This window comes from Zygosaccharomyces rouxii (assembly GCF_000026365.1).
Source record: "Zygosaccharomyces rouxii strain CBS732 chromosome F complete sequence".
Taxonomy (NCBI): Eukaryota; Fungi; Ascomycota; class Saccharomycetes; order Saccharomycetales; family Saccharomycetaceae; genus Zygosaccharomyces; species Zygosaccharomyces rouxii.
The window spans coordinates 485,153-498,744 of NC_012995.1; the positions used below are offsets into that span (position 1 = coordinate 485,153).

At 39.8% G+C, this 13,592-nt stretch overlaps 7 protein-coding genes across 7 annotated transcripts; 4 read left to right on the forward strand and 3 right to left on the reverse strand.

Annotated features, from left to right (window-relative positions):
• Positions 1-31: 31 nt before the first annotated feature.
• On the forward strand, positions 32-1,144 carry CPR6 (peptidylprolyl isomerase CPR6; the record flags this gene model as incomplete). The annotated part of the gene is made up of 1 exon (XM_002497407.1): positions 32-1,144. The coding sequence occupies one exon, from the start codon at positions 32-34 to the stop codon at positions 1,142-1,144; it is 1,113 nt and encodes a 370-aa protein (XP_002497452.1).
• Positions 1,145-1,240: 96 nt separating this feature from the next.
• ZYRO0F05896g (uncharacterized protein) lies at positions 1,241-1,456 on the reverse strand (the record flags this gene model as incomplete). Its single annotated transcript, XM_002497408.1, has 1 exon — positions 1,241-1,456. One exon carries the CDS (start codon positions 1,454-1,456, stop codon positions 1,241-1,243), a length of 216 nt encoding a protein of 71 aa, XP_002497453.1.
• A 447-nt stretch (positions 1,457-1,903) lies between these two features.
• RPO21 (DNA-directed RNA polymerase II subunit RPB1) lies at positions 1,904-7,138 on the forward strand (the record flags this gene model as incomplete). The annotated part of the gene is made up of 1 exon (XM_002497409.1): positions 1,904-7,138. The coding sequence occupies one exon, from the start codon at positions 1,904-1,906 to the stop codon at positions 7,136-7,138; it is 5,235 nt and encodes a 1,744-aa protein (XP_002497454.1).
• A 164-nt stretch (positions 7,139-7,302) lies between these two features.
• Positions 7,303-9,375, reverse strand: BPL1 (biotin--[acetyl-CoA-carboxylase] ligase BPL1; the record flags this gene model as incomplete). The annotated part of the gene is made up of 1 exon (XM_002497410.1): positions 7,303-9,375. One exon carries the CDS (start codon positions 9,373-9,375, stop codon positions 7,303-7,305), a length of 2,073 nt encoding a protein of 690 aa, XP_002497455.1.
• A 415-nt stretch (positions 9,376-9,790) lies between these two features.
• Positions 9,791-10,600, forward strand: CRD1 (cardiolipin synthase; the record flags this gene model as incomplete). The annotated part of the gene is made up of 1 exon (XM_002497411.1): positions 9,791-10,600. One exon carries the CDS (start codon positions 9,791-9,793, stop codon positions 10,598-10,600), a length of 810 nt encoding a protein of 269 aa, XP_002497456.1.
• Positions 10,601-10,704: 104 nt separating this feature from the next.
• On the reverse strand, positions 10,705-12,291 carry CCT4 (chaperonin-containing T-complex subunit CCT4; the record flags this gene model as incomplete). Its single annotated transcript, XM_002497412.1, has 1 exon — positions 10,705-12,291. One exon carries the CDS (start codon positions 12,289-12,291, stop codon positions 10,705-10,707), a length of 1,587 nt encoding a protein of 528 aa, XP_002497457.1.
• Positions 12,292-12,538: 247 nt separating this feature from the next.
• On the forward strand, positions 12,539-13,564 carry CDC123 (cell proliferation protein CDC123; the record flags this gene model as incomplete). Its single annotated transcript, XM_002497413.1, has 1 exon — positions 12,539-13,564. One exon carries the CDS (start codon positions 12,539-12,541, stop codon positions 13,562-13,564), a length of 1,026 nt encoding a protein of 341 aa, XP_002497458.1.
• Positions 13,565-13,592: the final 28 nt, after the last annotated feature.

The window sequence follows — 13,592 nt, forward strand, 5'->3', positions numbered from 1 at the left end:
ATTAAATCTAGCCATCACATTTATTTCTTCAATGTCCAGATCTAAGACTTATTTTGATATCTCTATCGGTGGTGTCCCTAAGGGGCGCATGGTATTTGAATTGTTCAACGATGTAGTCCCAAAGACTGCTGAGAATTTCTTAAAACTATGTGAAGGTAATTCAGGAATGACTAAATCTAAACCTGATGTGCCACTTTCATACAAGGGATCTGTCTTCCACAGAGTGATTAAGGACTTTATGTTACAATTCGGTGATTTCACCAATTTTAACGGTACTGGTGGTGAAAGTATTTATGGTGAGAAATTCGAAGATGAGAATTTTGCCCTGAAGCATGATAAACCTTTTTTACTATCAATGGCTAATGCTGGCCCTAATACCAATGGGTCTCAAGCTTTCATCACATGCACCCCAACTCCTCATTTAGATGGTAAACATGTAGTGTTTGGTGAATTGATCCAAGGTAAGAGAATTGCACGTCTCATTGAGAACCAACAGACCGATGTCGATGATAAACCAATGAGGGAGGTGAAGATTGACGACTGTGGATTGTTACCTAACAATTACGTGGTTCCAGCAGATGCTGAAAAGACTCCAACTGATGAATTTGGTGACAATTATGAAGAATTTATCAAATATGATGAAAAAGTTGATAAGACTAACTACGAATCAGTCATCACCGCCTTGAATAAAGTTAAAGCTATCGGTACTGAACAATACAAGAAGGCAAACTATAAAGTAGCATTGTCCAAATACGAGAAATGTGACAAATTTCTCAAAGAATATGCACCTCAAGGTCTGACGGAAGAACAGTCTACGACCATTGAGGAGTTAAGAGTTTCCGTTCCTTTGAACATCGCATTGACTGCTTTGAAGGTGAAGGAATTTGGTACCGCTATGGTAGCAGGTTCTGAAGTACTATATCAAAAGTCTGCCGATGAAAAGGCTAAAGCAAAGGCCCTGTACCGTCGTGGACAAGCCTATACTGGTATGAATGATTTGGATAATGCTCTAAATGATTTTGAGATGGCAAAGAGTTTCCAACCAAATGACCAGGGTATTGTCAAGCAGTTGAATGATACTAAGGCTAAGATAAAGGAATTGGACAACAAGCAAAAGAAATCCTTGTCAAAGATGTTCTCATAGATACATTCACGAGAACAAAATAATGCCATCAATCCATATAGTTTAATGTAAAATAAATATAGTAAAAAAGATCCTAAATGTGATATCTGATGTTGTCTAGCCGCCCAGCCATATTTTTTCCGAGGTCAGTTTTAGTATGGGTATTACCCGCATTACCCAAAACGCGTGACAGTCACGCTTTACGAAGGAAAATTTTTCGAAATAACAACCAAGTGGCAAAAGGTAATACATCCCAACCATAATACCTAGTGAAGGTCCAACTCGACGGATAGTGGGATCTTCGAGTGCCGATAGAGACCTACTGGGGGACATATTCTCATTTCCATCCGTTTTAGTAAGCTTCGCTGTGCGTTAGCTAACTTTACCACCCTATATTTGACGTTACTAGATCCTGATCCTATCAACGAGGTTCTTAGGACGATTGAATACCACGTTTGGACCTTGAGGAAATTTAAGGACTAACATAAGGGGCTTGTCATAGTTGTTTACCAAGTGGTCAATAAAATTTTTGAAATAGTGGCGAGTATTTCAATAGTTTCATTGGATTAGATTCCCATTTGGTATCCAATACATTTGTAACATTTATTCATATCAAAAAAGTCTCCTACCAAGTTTTCATCTAAGGAAATAATAAAAGAAGATAAAACAATCCAATAATAAAAGAAAATAAAAAAAGAGCAATAAACCTAACCTGTTAATAAGCCCAAAGCAAAAGAAGAGAAACAAAGAAAAACCGTTATACTCAAAAATACTACTATCATGGTTGGTCAACAGTATTCTAGTGCTCCTCTACGTACCGTCAAGGAAGTGCAATTTGGTCTTTTTTCTCCAGAGGAAATATGTGCTATCAGTGTGGCTAAAATTAAATTCCCAGAGACCATGGATGAGACTCAAACTAGAGCCAAAATTGGCGGGCTAAATGACCCAAGACTGGGATCTATCGACCGTAGTTTGAAATGTCAGACCTGTCAGGAAGGTATGAACGAATGTCCTGGCCACTTTGGTCACATTGAACTGGCAAAGCCAGTTTTTCACATTGGTTTTATATCTAAGATTAAGAAGGTCTGTGAATGTGTTTGTATGCACTGTGGTAAACTACTGTTAGATGAACATAATGAACAGATGCGTCAAGCAATAAAGATTAAAGATTCTAAGAAAAGATTTAATGCTGTGTGGAGTCTGTGTAAAGCTAAGATGATTTGTGATACCGATGTACCTTCAGATGAAGATCCAACTCAGTTAATCTCAAGAGGTGGTTGCGGTAATGCGCAACCAACAATTAGAAGGGATGGGTTGAAGCTTGTGGGTAGCTGGAAAAAGGATAAAAATAGTGGTGATAATGAAGAACCTGAACAAAGAGTTTTAAATATGGAGGAAATTCTTAATATCTTCAAACATATTTCTCCCGAGGATTCCTGGAAGTTAGGTTTCAATGAGGAGTTCGCTAGGCCAGAATGGATGATTCTAACAGTTTTACCGGTTCCACCACCACCTGTACGTCCATCCATTTCTTTTAACGAATCTCAAAGAGGTGAAGATGACTTGACCTTCAAGCTAGCGGATATTTTGAAGGCAAATATAAGTTTAGAAACTTTAGAACATAACGGTGCTCCTCATCACACTATAGAAGAAGCTGAAAGTTTACTTCAATTCCATGTGGCTACCTATATGGATAACGATATCGCAGGTCAACCACAAGCTTTACAGAAATCCGGACGTCCTGTTAAATCTATACGTGCCAGATTGAAGGGTAAGGAAGGTCGTATCAGAGGTAACTTAATGGGTAAGCGTGTAGATTTCTCTGCAAGAACTGTGATTTCTGGTGACCCAAACTTAGATTTGGATCAAGTGGGTGTTCCAAAGTCGATTGCGAAGACCTTGACGTACCCTGAAGTCGTCACGCCTTATAATATCGATCGTCTGACAATGCTTGTACGTAACGGTCCTAACGAACATCCAGGTGCCAAATATGTGATCCGTGACAATGGTGATCGTATTGATCTAAGGTACAGTAAGAGAGCGGGTGACATCCAGTTACAATACGGTTGGAAGGTGGAGCGTCATGTTATTGATAATGATCCAGTTTTGTTCAACCGTCAACCTTCTCTTCACAAAATGTCAATGATGGCCCACAAGGTTAAAGTGATGCCGTATTCGACATTCAGATTAAACTTGTCTGTCACTTCTCCATACAATGCCGATTTTGATGGTGATGAAATGAACTTACACGTTCCACAATCTGAAGAAACAAGGGCCGAGCTTTCGCAGTTGTGTGCAGTGCCCCAGCAGATTGTATCTCCTCAATCAAATAAACCTTGTATGGGTGTTGTGCAAGATACTCTATGTGGTATTCGTAAATTGACGTTAAGAGACAACTTCATCGAGTTGGGCCAAGTATTAAATATGCTTTATTGGGTTCCAGATTGGGATGGTGTGATCCCTACTCCAGCAATTTTAAAGCCTAAACCACTATGGACAGGTAAGCAATTATTGTCTGTGGCTATTCCTAAAGGTATCCACTTGCAGCGATTCGATGAAGGTACTACGCTGTTGTCCCCCAAGGACAACGGTATGCTGGTCATTGATGGTCAGATCATCTTTGGTGTCGTGGACAAGAAAACCGTTGGTTCTTCAAGTGGTGGTCTAATCCACGTCGTGACCAGAGAAAAGGGTCCTCAAGTGTGTGCCACTTTATTTAGTAACATTCAAAAAGTCGTCAACTACTGGTTCCTGCATTGTGGTTTTTCTACTGGTATTGGTGATACCATTGCTGATGGACAGACCATGAGGCAAATTACTGAAGCTATCGCGGAAGCCAAGGTAAAGGTGGAGGATGTTACCAAGGAGGCTCAAGCAAACTTGCTTACTGCCAAACACGGTATGACTCTTCGTGAATCGTTTGAAGATAATGTGGTGCGTTATCTGAACGAGGCAAGAGATAAAGCCGGTCGTCTGGCAGAAGTCAACTTGAATGATACGAATTTTGTGAAACAGATGGTAAGTGCGGGTTCAAAGGGTTCTTTCATTAACATTGCACAGATGTCTGCATGTGTGGGACAACAGTCTGTTGAAGGTAAGCGTATTGCCTTCGGTTTTGTTGACCGTACTCTACCCCATTTTTCAAAGGACGATTATTCACCTGAATCTAAAGGTTTTGTTGAAAACTCTTATTTAAGAGGTCTAACCCCTCAAGAGTTCTTTTTCCATGCTATGGGTGGTCGTGAAGGTTTGATTGATACTGCCGTGAAGACAGCCGAAACGGGTTATATTCAACGTCGTTTGGTCAAGGCTCTGGAGGATATTATGGTTCATTACGATGGTACCACCAGAAACTCATTGGGTAATATCATTCAATTCATCTACGGTGAAGACGGTATGGATGCAGCTCACATAGAAAAGCAAGCCGTGGAGACTATTGGTGGTTCTGATAGGAACTTTGAGAGGAGATACAGAATAGATCTTCTCAACCCAGATTACTCTCTGGATCCATCTTTGCTAGAATCTGGTTCTGAAATTATTGGTGACTTGAAATTACAGTCATTGTTGGATGAAGAATACAAGCAGCTAGTAGAGGACCGTAAGTTTTTGAGACGTATCTTCGTAGACGGTGAAGTCAACTGGCCTCTTCCTGTGAATATCAGACGTATCATACAAAATGCCCAACAGACATTCAGAATTGACCGTTCTAAACCATCAGATGTGACAATTAGAGATGTTGTCTGGGGTGTCAAAGAACTGCAAGAAAGACTGCTTGTTGTAAGGGGTAACAGTAGGATCATCAAGGAAGCTCAAGAAGATGCTATTACATTATTCTGTTGTTTGATGCGTTCTCGTCTTGCCTCACGTAGGGTGATTCAGGAATACAGATTAACCAAGCAGGCATTTGAATGGGTTTTGAACAATATTGAAGTTCAGTTCCTACGTTCGGTTGTTCACCCAGGTGAAATGGTCGGGGTGCTGGCAGCTCAATCCATCGGTGAACCTGCCACTCAAATGACTTTAAACACTTTCCACTTTGCCGGTGTTGCCTCCAAGAAGGTCACTTCTGGTGTGCCTCGTTTAAAGGAAATTTTGAACGTTGCAAAAAACATGAAGACTCCATCATTAACAGCCTATTTAGAACCGGACTATGCTGCTGACCAAGAAAAAGCTAAATTGATCAGATCAGTTATTGAACACACAACTTTGAAGAGTGTCACAGTTGCTTCGGAAATTTACTATGATCCTGATCCACGTTCAACTGCAATTCCTGAAGATGAGGAAATTATTCAATTGCATTTCTCCCTGCTCGATGATGAGACTGAAAAGTCCTTGGCTCAACAATCTCCATGGCTATTACGTCTTGAACTAGATCGTGCAGCTATGAACGATAAAGATTTGACCATGGGTCAAGTGGGTGAAAAGATCAAGGAAACCTTTAAGAATGATCTTTTCGTCATTTGGTCTGAAGATAACGCTGAGCAATTGATCATCCGTTGTCGTGTGGTTCGTCCTAAGTCTATGGACTTGGAGACAGAGGCCGAGGAAGATCATATGTTGAAGAAAATCGAAAATACGATGTTGGAAAACATTACTTTACGTGGTGTTGAAAACATTGAACGTGTTGTTATGATGAAATACGATAGGAAGGTACCAAGTGAGACCGGTGAATATCAGAAGATTCCTGAATGGGTTCTGGAAACTGATGGTGTTAACTTATCTGAAGTTATGACTGTACCTGGTGTCGATGCCAGCAGAATTTATACCAACTCATTCATCGATATCATGGAAGTTCTCGGAATTGAGGCAGGTCGTGCCGCATTGTACAAAGAAGTTTTCAATGTTATTGCTTCTGACGGTTCTTATGTTAACTACAGACATATGGCTCTTTTGGTCGATGTCATGACCACTCAAGGTGGACTAACATCTGTGACTCGTCACGGTTTCAACAGATCTAACACTGGTGCATTAATGAGATGCTCTTTCGAAGAAACTGTGGAAATTTTGTTCGAGGCTGGTGCTTCTGCAGAATTGGATGACTGTCGCGGTGTTTCTGAAAACGTTATTTTGGGACAAATGGCTCCAATTGGTACTGGTGCGTTCGATGTCATGATTGATGAAGAATCTTTGGTTAAATACATGCCAGAACAGAAGATTACAGAGCTAGTGGACGGACAAGACGGCGGTGCCACTCCTTACAGCAATGAAAACGGCTTGATCAACACCGAAGTTGACGTGAAGGACGAGTTGATGTTTTCTCCATTGGTGGACTCCGGTTCTACGGATGCAATGGCTGGTGGGTTCACGGCATACGGCGGCGGATCTGCTTCATTTGGCTCTTACGGTGATGCACCAATCTCTCCTGGTTTTGGCGGTGTATCCTCACCCGGATTTTCACCTTCTTCTCCAACCTATTCGCCAACATCACCATCATATTCACCAACATCACCATCATACTCTCCTCCTTCACCAAACTACAGTCCAACTTCGCCAAGTTATTCACCAACTTCGCCAAGTTACTCCCCAACTTCACCATCGTACTCACCAACCTCGCCAAGCTACAGTCCAACTTCGCCAAGTTATTCCCCAACTTCGCCAAGTTACTCCCCAACTTCTCCAAGTTACTCCCCAACTTCACCAAGCTATAGCCCAACATCACCAAGTTATAGCCCAACATCTCCATCATATTCACCAACCTCGCCATCATACTCTCCTACATCACCAAGCTATAGTCCAACATCACCAAGCTATAGTCCAACATCACCATCATACTCACCAACATCACCGAACTATAGTCCTACGTCACCAAGCTATAGTCCAACATCACCAAGCTATAGCCCAACTTCACCATCGTATTCACCAACATCACCAAGCTATAGCCCAACATCACCAAGCTATAGTCCAACATCACCAAGCTACTCACCAACATCACCAAACTATAGCCCAGGTTCCCCAACTTATTCACCAAGCTCACCAAAGCAAGATGATAGAGAAAAAGATGGAAACCACTCTTAAGTACTTTGAACTTCTTCGATTCTTTTTGGTTTTATTTTTATTTTTAGATGACCAGCTTATGCTTTAACAAGTCAAGGTTTGACAATGAGGATGTTTTTTTATGTAATAAATACAATTAATAATAGTAATGGTATACTCAATTATACCAACGTTTATTTACAAATCTACGAAGCCTTCTTTGAGATTAAACCTTTGAAAACATCCAATGAGTTACCGTCAGGTTGTAAATGGTACGTGGAGCCGGTGAATTCAGAGTTACTTCCTGAAACCAATTCCTTTGCAATCAAGAGCCCATAATCCTCAGTGATACCGACAATTTTTGCTCTTGCATTATTATGATTATTCAAAGTAATAACTTGATTACTGTGTAACCACAAGTTATAATATTCTGGTAAAATGGGCCCTGGACCATAGTCCACAAATTTTTTCAACAGCAATTGTAAATTATTCATATAAAGGGCTTGTAGTTTTTCCACCTCAATAGGCTCCAAATGCTCTAAGCGTACAGCTTCACGCTCTTCGTTGAGTAATTTAATCCAAGAGTTCAAAGAGGTGGTAGGGCCATCATGATTGAGATTTAAGCCACAACCTAGCAAAACCATATACTTGTCTACCATAAACTGGGTGTTCACCAATATACCTGCAATCTTGACATATGCTGGATCAATTTCTGATAGTGGTACTAAAAATTTATCAGAACCTCTACCAAGTAATTTAATATTATACTTACGATAGTAAGCAGGGCTCATAGCGTAAAGGTCATTTGGCCATTTAATTCTTACTGGTAAATCTTCATAACCTGGACCATATTGGAAAATCGCATTGCAGTAAGCCAACATGGACAAATATTGTACAAATACCACAGAAATCTTCCTCTGAGTAAGTGGTGATTGCAATGGTAAATCTACCGCCACTGTTAACGCAGAAACACCCTTAGGATTAACCCAAACATTACCACCTCTGCCACGACCGGAGACTTGAATGGTCCCCACATGTAACAGAGAGCAAGATGGAACACTACGCAAAAGTGTTTTGTTTTGTTCCAAAAGAGTACTCGTAGATGTGACAACTTCACCATATAGTAATAGAGACCCCACTGTATTATTAGGATCCAAATATCTAAAATATTTGGCGACATCGTAATTAGAAGTCATTTCTACCGGCGGTAAAACCTCGTCCTCACCAGGGAAGATAATTGTTTTGATAGCTTCATCTGGCTCTTCATGGCGTAAAATACCGGCAGCAGTCTCATAATGGTTTTGATATCCATTATAGACCTGGAATTTGTCCTGTTCACATTCGATTTCAGTACATTCAGTGAAAGCAGTCTTATTAGATGCATTGGAGATCAGCGAGTCTTTGAATTGGTTCACTATATCTTGTCTATGAGGGACAGATGAAACCAACAAGGGTGTTAGATTAGGTGCTCTTGCTTGGCTAAAATCGTTATTACAATTGAATCCCGCCTTGGTAAAAATATCTCTTAAGAATAACAACCTTTGCTCTTCGTATTGGCACAAAACTTCAACCACATTCTTTAAAAAACCAGGGTCGTCAGTCTTGTTTAAAAGACGTGGTATAAATTCAGGATGTGGTCCCGTAAGCAAAGCTTTACCTTTACCGACAGAACACAAGAGAGCTGCAGCAGGGCCATTGTCTCTTGTCTTGGTACTAGCATCATAATAGGCAACACTAGGTTCCTCAACATACCTGGCCAAAACTTCTACATTATCGTATTCATCCGCATCCACAAAGAGACTACCACCATTAAAGTACGTACGAAACTCTGAACCATCCGGTAGACGTAACGTCACAGCTTTTGCACCCTTTTCACTATTGTATTGAAATCCATCAAATGCAGGACCCCTCGCAATACCTGGGAAGAATTGTAAATCTCTATCACCAGTAACCTCTAAGGAAGGATTTCCCTGAGCAAATTCCACACGACCACTACCAAAATATGCACCGGCACAAAATCCAACGAATATACCACCTCTATTCCTCACAAATCTCTTGAAGCGTGGGAAAATTGATTGACATTCCTTAATATATGGCAAATCAGCACCTCCGGGGAAAACTAAGGCAGATACCTTTGTATCCCATGGTTCAGTTTGTAATGCTCTGCTACCAATTGTGCTAACAGCATAGTATGGTTCCAATAGATCCCTAAGAGTCTCTACAGCGTGTTTTACAGATCCTAACGTAGTACCAGGTCCGTTGTACACTAAAACGTTCATTGCTGGTGATGATCTGTGGATAGATATGGGATGGTAAAGCCTCTTGCAAATATTTATGCCTAAAATTGACCGCTTATATATCAAAACTTTCCTTCAATAGGGCTCTTTATCAAGCCAATTCTTGTTGAATATGATTCTTCTAGCAGCTGAGTCACACTAAAATGACTTGTGTAGAGTCTGCAACTTTGGGCTCTAAGTAAAAGGATGTTTCACCAATTCAACAACAGCAAATTCAATTCAGATGAACATCAAATCGAAACGAATTCAGTTGCTTCTGACTGAATTCCCTTGATCTTGATTAAAGTTCGATTACCTGGAGTATTTTTTCACTTATATAAGCGAACATATGCAAAAAAAACCAGTACTATTCAATATAACAATCACTTGTTGATATTCCTTCTAAAGATCTTGAGGGATGTTACCGTTTCATGCTAGAGGTATTCGTTTCTTGAACCCGTTACAATGCCTCAAACGTTATCCTCTTGCTTCACGCTCAGCTTCAATTCCCCTATCTTTGCAATGCAAAGTGAGATTTGCATCAAGTTCTAATGAACCAATAAATGCCAGCGTATTCACTATTCCTAACCTTTTAACAATGTCGAGAATTGCATGCACACCTTTGATTGGATATTACATTATGATGAATGAATTGACACCTGCAATGAGTCTATTTGCTTATTCATGCGTAACTGATTATTTAGATGGATTTATTGCAAGGAAATGGAAATTGAAATCAGTAGCGGGGACCATATTAGATCCCATTGCGGACAAGCTACTTATGATTGTCACCACAATATCATTAGCATTTGCTCCTGGCCCTCAAATAATCCCCCTTTCCATCGCTGGTATAATATTGGGTAGAGACATGCTTTTAGGTATATCAGCACTGTTCATACGATTTGCATCAATGAAGAAGAAATACGGTAAGGTAACATGGAATTCATATTGGGATTTTTTCCACTTCCCCAGTGTTGAAGTCAAACCAACTCAGGTCTCCAAATATAATACTTTTTTCCAAATGATATACTTAGGATACGGTGTATTGCTACTAATAATGGGGGAATTAACCAAAAAAAGTGATAAAGAAGAGGAACAAACTAGTGACAGCGGTGCCCATGAAATTTTACGTCAGGGCTTCTTATGGATGGGTTACCTGGTGGGAACAACGACTTGCCTGAGCGGCGCATCCTATGTATTGAGCAAGAGCACTCTTAGATTTCTATGACAAGAATAGTAGTAATAACGACGATATGAAGAAAATAAAAAATAAAAAATAGAACATGTAAATACATTTATTATTTTTATTTTTATATTCAATATGTTTATTCCTTAACGGCTAAAGGTAATGTCATCAATACGTAGAATCGATTTAACACATTCCGAAGCCAACGTTATTGAGCTTGTGCTCACTAAGACAGGTTGTAAAATGTGTTCTTCATAAGTATTAGCAGTACCGGAGCGTCTTACCGATATACCTTCATTGATTTCACCAGCTTCATGACGAGAACGTAACTCTGTAACCACCTTAATACTATTTAGACCTGCATTTTCGGCTAATGTGGTTGGAATGACCTCTAATGCTTGAGCAAATTCTTCCCAAATAAATGCTTCCACACCTTCCATGGAACGAGATTCTTTATTTAATCTTCGTGAAACTTCGATTTCTGGAGCACCACCACCTGAAATTAAACCTCTTTCCTTAACCAAACAACGAATTACACAGAGTGCATCGTGTAAGGAACGTTCAGTTTCATCCAGAATCATTTGATTAGCACCACGAATGATAACTGAAACCGTTGGTTTAGCGTTATGGCCCTTAACACCAATTAATTTAACAATACGAGAACCATCGCTTTCCGCTTCTTCTACTAGATCAACAGCACCAAGACGATCTTCTGTAAACAAATCGACATCTGAAATTGGTTTACAACCCAAACTTTTGGATAGAAACTCTATTTCATCCCTCTCAATGTCCTTTATGACCATAATACCCAATTTTGATAAGAAATGAAGTGCCAATTCGTTAACAGCATCTCTTAGAATCGATTTTTGTATCAATAAAACGTTACACTTTGCCTTTTTAATCTTTTTGCATATGTTCAACAAATAAGATCTCTCCTCTTTCAAAATTTTATCCATTTGCCTATAATCACTAACCACAATGTTATTTTCTGTATCTGGTTTTGGTGGTGAAATTTGGAATTGAACCAACCCAATACGAGCCTTTTCAATTCTTGTAGGCCCACCAGCACTTTTTACAACATTTTGAGTCAATACAACACCATCAACAGTTTCTGTATCATCAATAGTACCACCAATCTTCTTAATTAGACGAATATCATTTAAATCCACATTCTTAGAATCGTTGTTAGATATTTGTAAAACTGAATTCACAGCTAATGGTGCCAAAAAACTGGAAAATTGAGAAACGATCTTTGAACTCAACGAAGTGGAAGCTGCGCGAATCAAATCATCTTTATCCTCCAATGAAATCTTATGAGACATTTCCAATAGAATTTCGACTGATCTCTTAGCGGCCTTTTGGAAAGATTCAGCAATGATAGCTGGGTGAATACCTTTGCTCAAAAGCCTTTCTGCTGCACCTAATAGAGCACCTGCAAGAATAACAACAGATGTAGTTCCATCACCTGCCTCGGTATCCTGAGCGGCAGAAACCTCTACAAGCATTTTTGCGACCGGATGTAAGATCGCCATCTGTTTCAAAATTGTATGACCATCATTGGAAATAATAATTTGTCCACGAGAACTCTTAATCATCTTATCCATACCTTTAGGACCTAACGAAGTTCTAATGGCATCTGATACCGCACGAGCAGCAATGATATTAGCCTTTCTCACCTCCTGAGGCTTCTCTCTATCACGGAAAGTGGCATTGGATGGACCTCTGGATGCCATTTCAAACACTTAAAACTAATTTCAACAGTCAATTGGCTCTATAAATGGCCGTCTGAGTCTTCTTAATTCCAAATATACTCCAGTATTCAAGTTTTCAACTTATTCTGATTTTTTTTTTCATTTTGCCACCTTTTAGAAGACGGAAGCGATGAGTACGTAACAAACGATTTTTCACTTTACAATAGTATAAGAATTCATACTTCACGCAGTCATATTGGGACATTTCACCAACTTTAGAGCTCCAAGGATGTCATCATCTTATTCAGCACTATCAGAAATACCATGTTCCAAGGAACAAGTGGAAAATTGCATTTTTTCTAGGTGGTATCCAAAGTTTAAAAGCTATGTTCCCATGACAAGGATTATAAAGCCGTTGCCCTCAGAATTTATACGGTATTTGGAGCAGGATGGTATCAAACTCCCACCAGTTGATCAGGAATTATCGATTTATACTAGTGATCCCGTTGGAAATCAAGCAAATGATTATAGCGATGGAGAAGATGCTCAAGAGGAAGAACAGCAGGAGGATGAAATTAAGCCATTAATACATTTCCCAGAGCTGCATAACCAGATCAAGCAAGTTATTGCAGAACTGGGTCCAGTGACTCCAAAGCTGAATTGGTCTTCGCCCAGAGATGCCGTATGGATTTTACCCAATAATACTACAAAGTGTACCGAGGTTAATGAAATATACCTTCTACTAAATGCATCGAACTACATTGTGCATGATTTAGAAATAGGTCAACAGCAAGGTAATGAATTTGAACTAGTGCTTAGGCAATGGTTTGCACTAAATCCAGCGTTGGAATTCCGTGTATTTGTCAGAGACTCCAAGATAGTGGGTGCTTCACAAAGGGATTTGAACTACTACAAGTATTTGGAATCCCTGAAAGATCAATTCAAGGATGTATTTGATGAATTCGTGGAGGAAACTGCTATACCAAACTTTCCAGATAAAAGTTTCGTCTTGGACTTATATGTGCCTCGACCATTTAACAAAGTCTATCTTATCGACATCAACCCATTTGCTCGAAAGACCGACCCTCTACTATTCTCATGGAATGAATTAGCAACTATTGAGAATCAAGATGATTACGAATTAAGACTAGTGCCGGAAAATAATGTTGGTAGGTTTGCATCAAAGGAACATTCTGAGAATCAAGTACCCAAGGATGTTGTAGACGCCAGTTTGGACCCTAGAGCCATTAAAGAACTTACAGAACAATGGACTCAACTTCTGAGAAGACAACAGGAGGAAAGTGATTCGGAATAAACAGGCTATGAACTCGGGAACTGGGTTT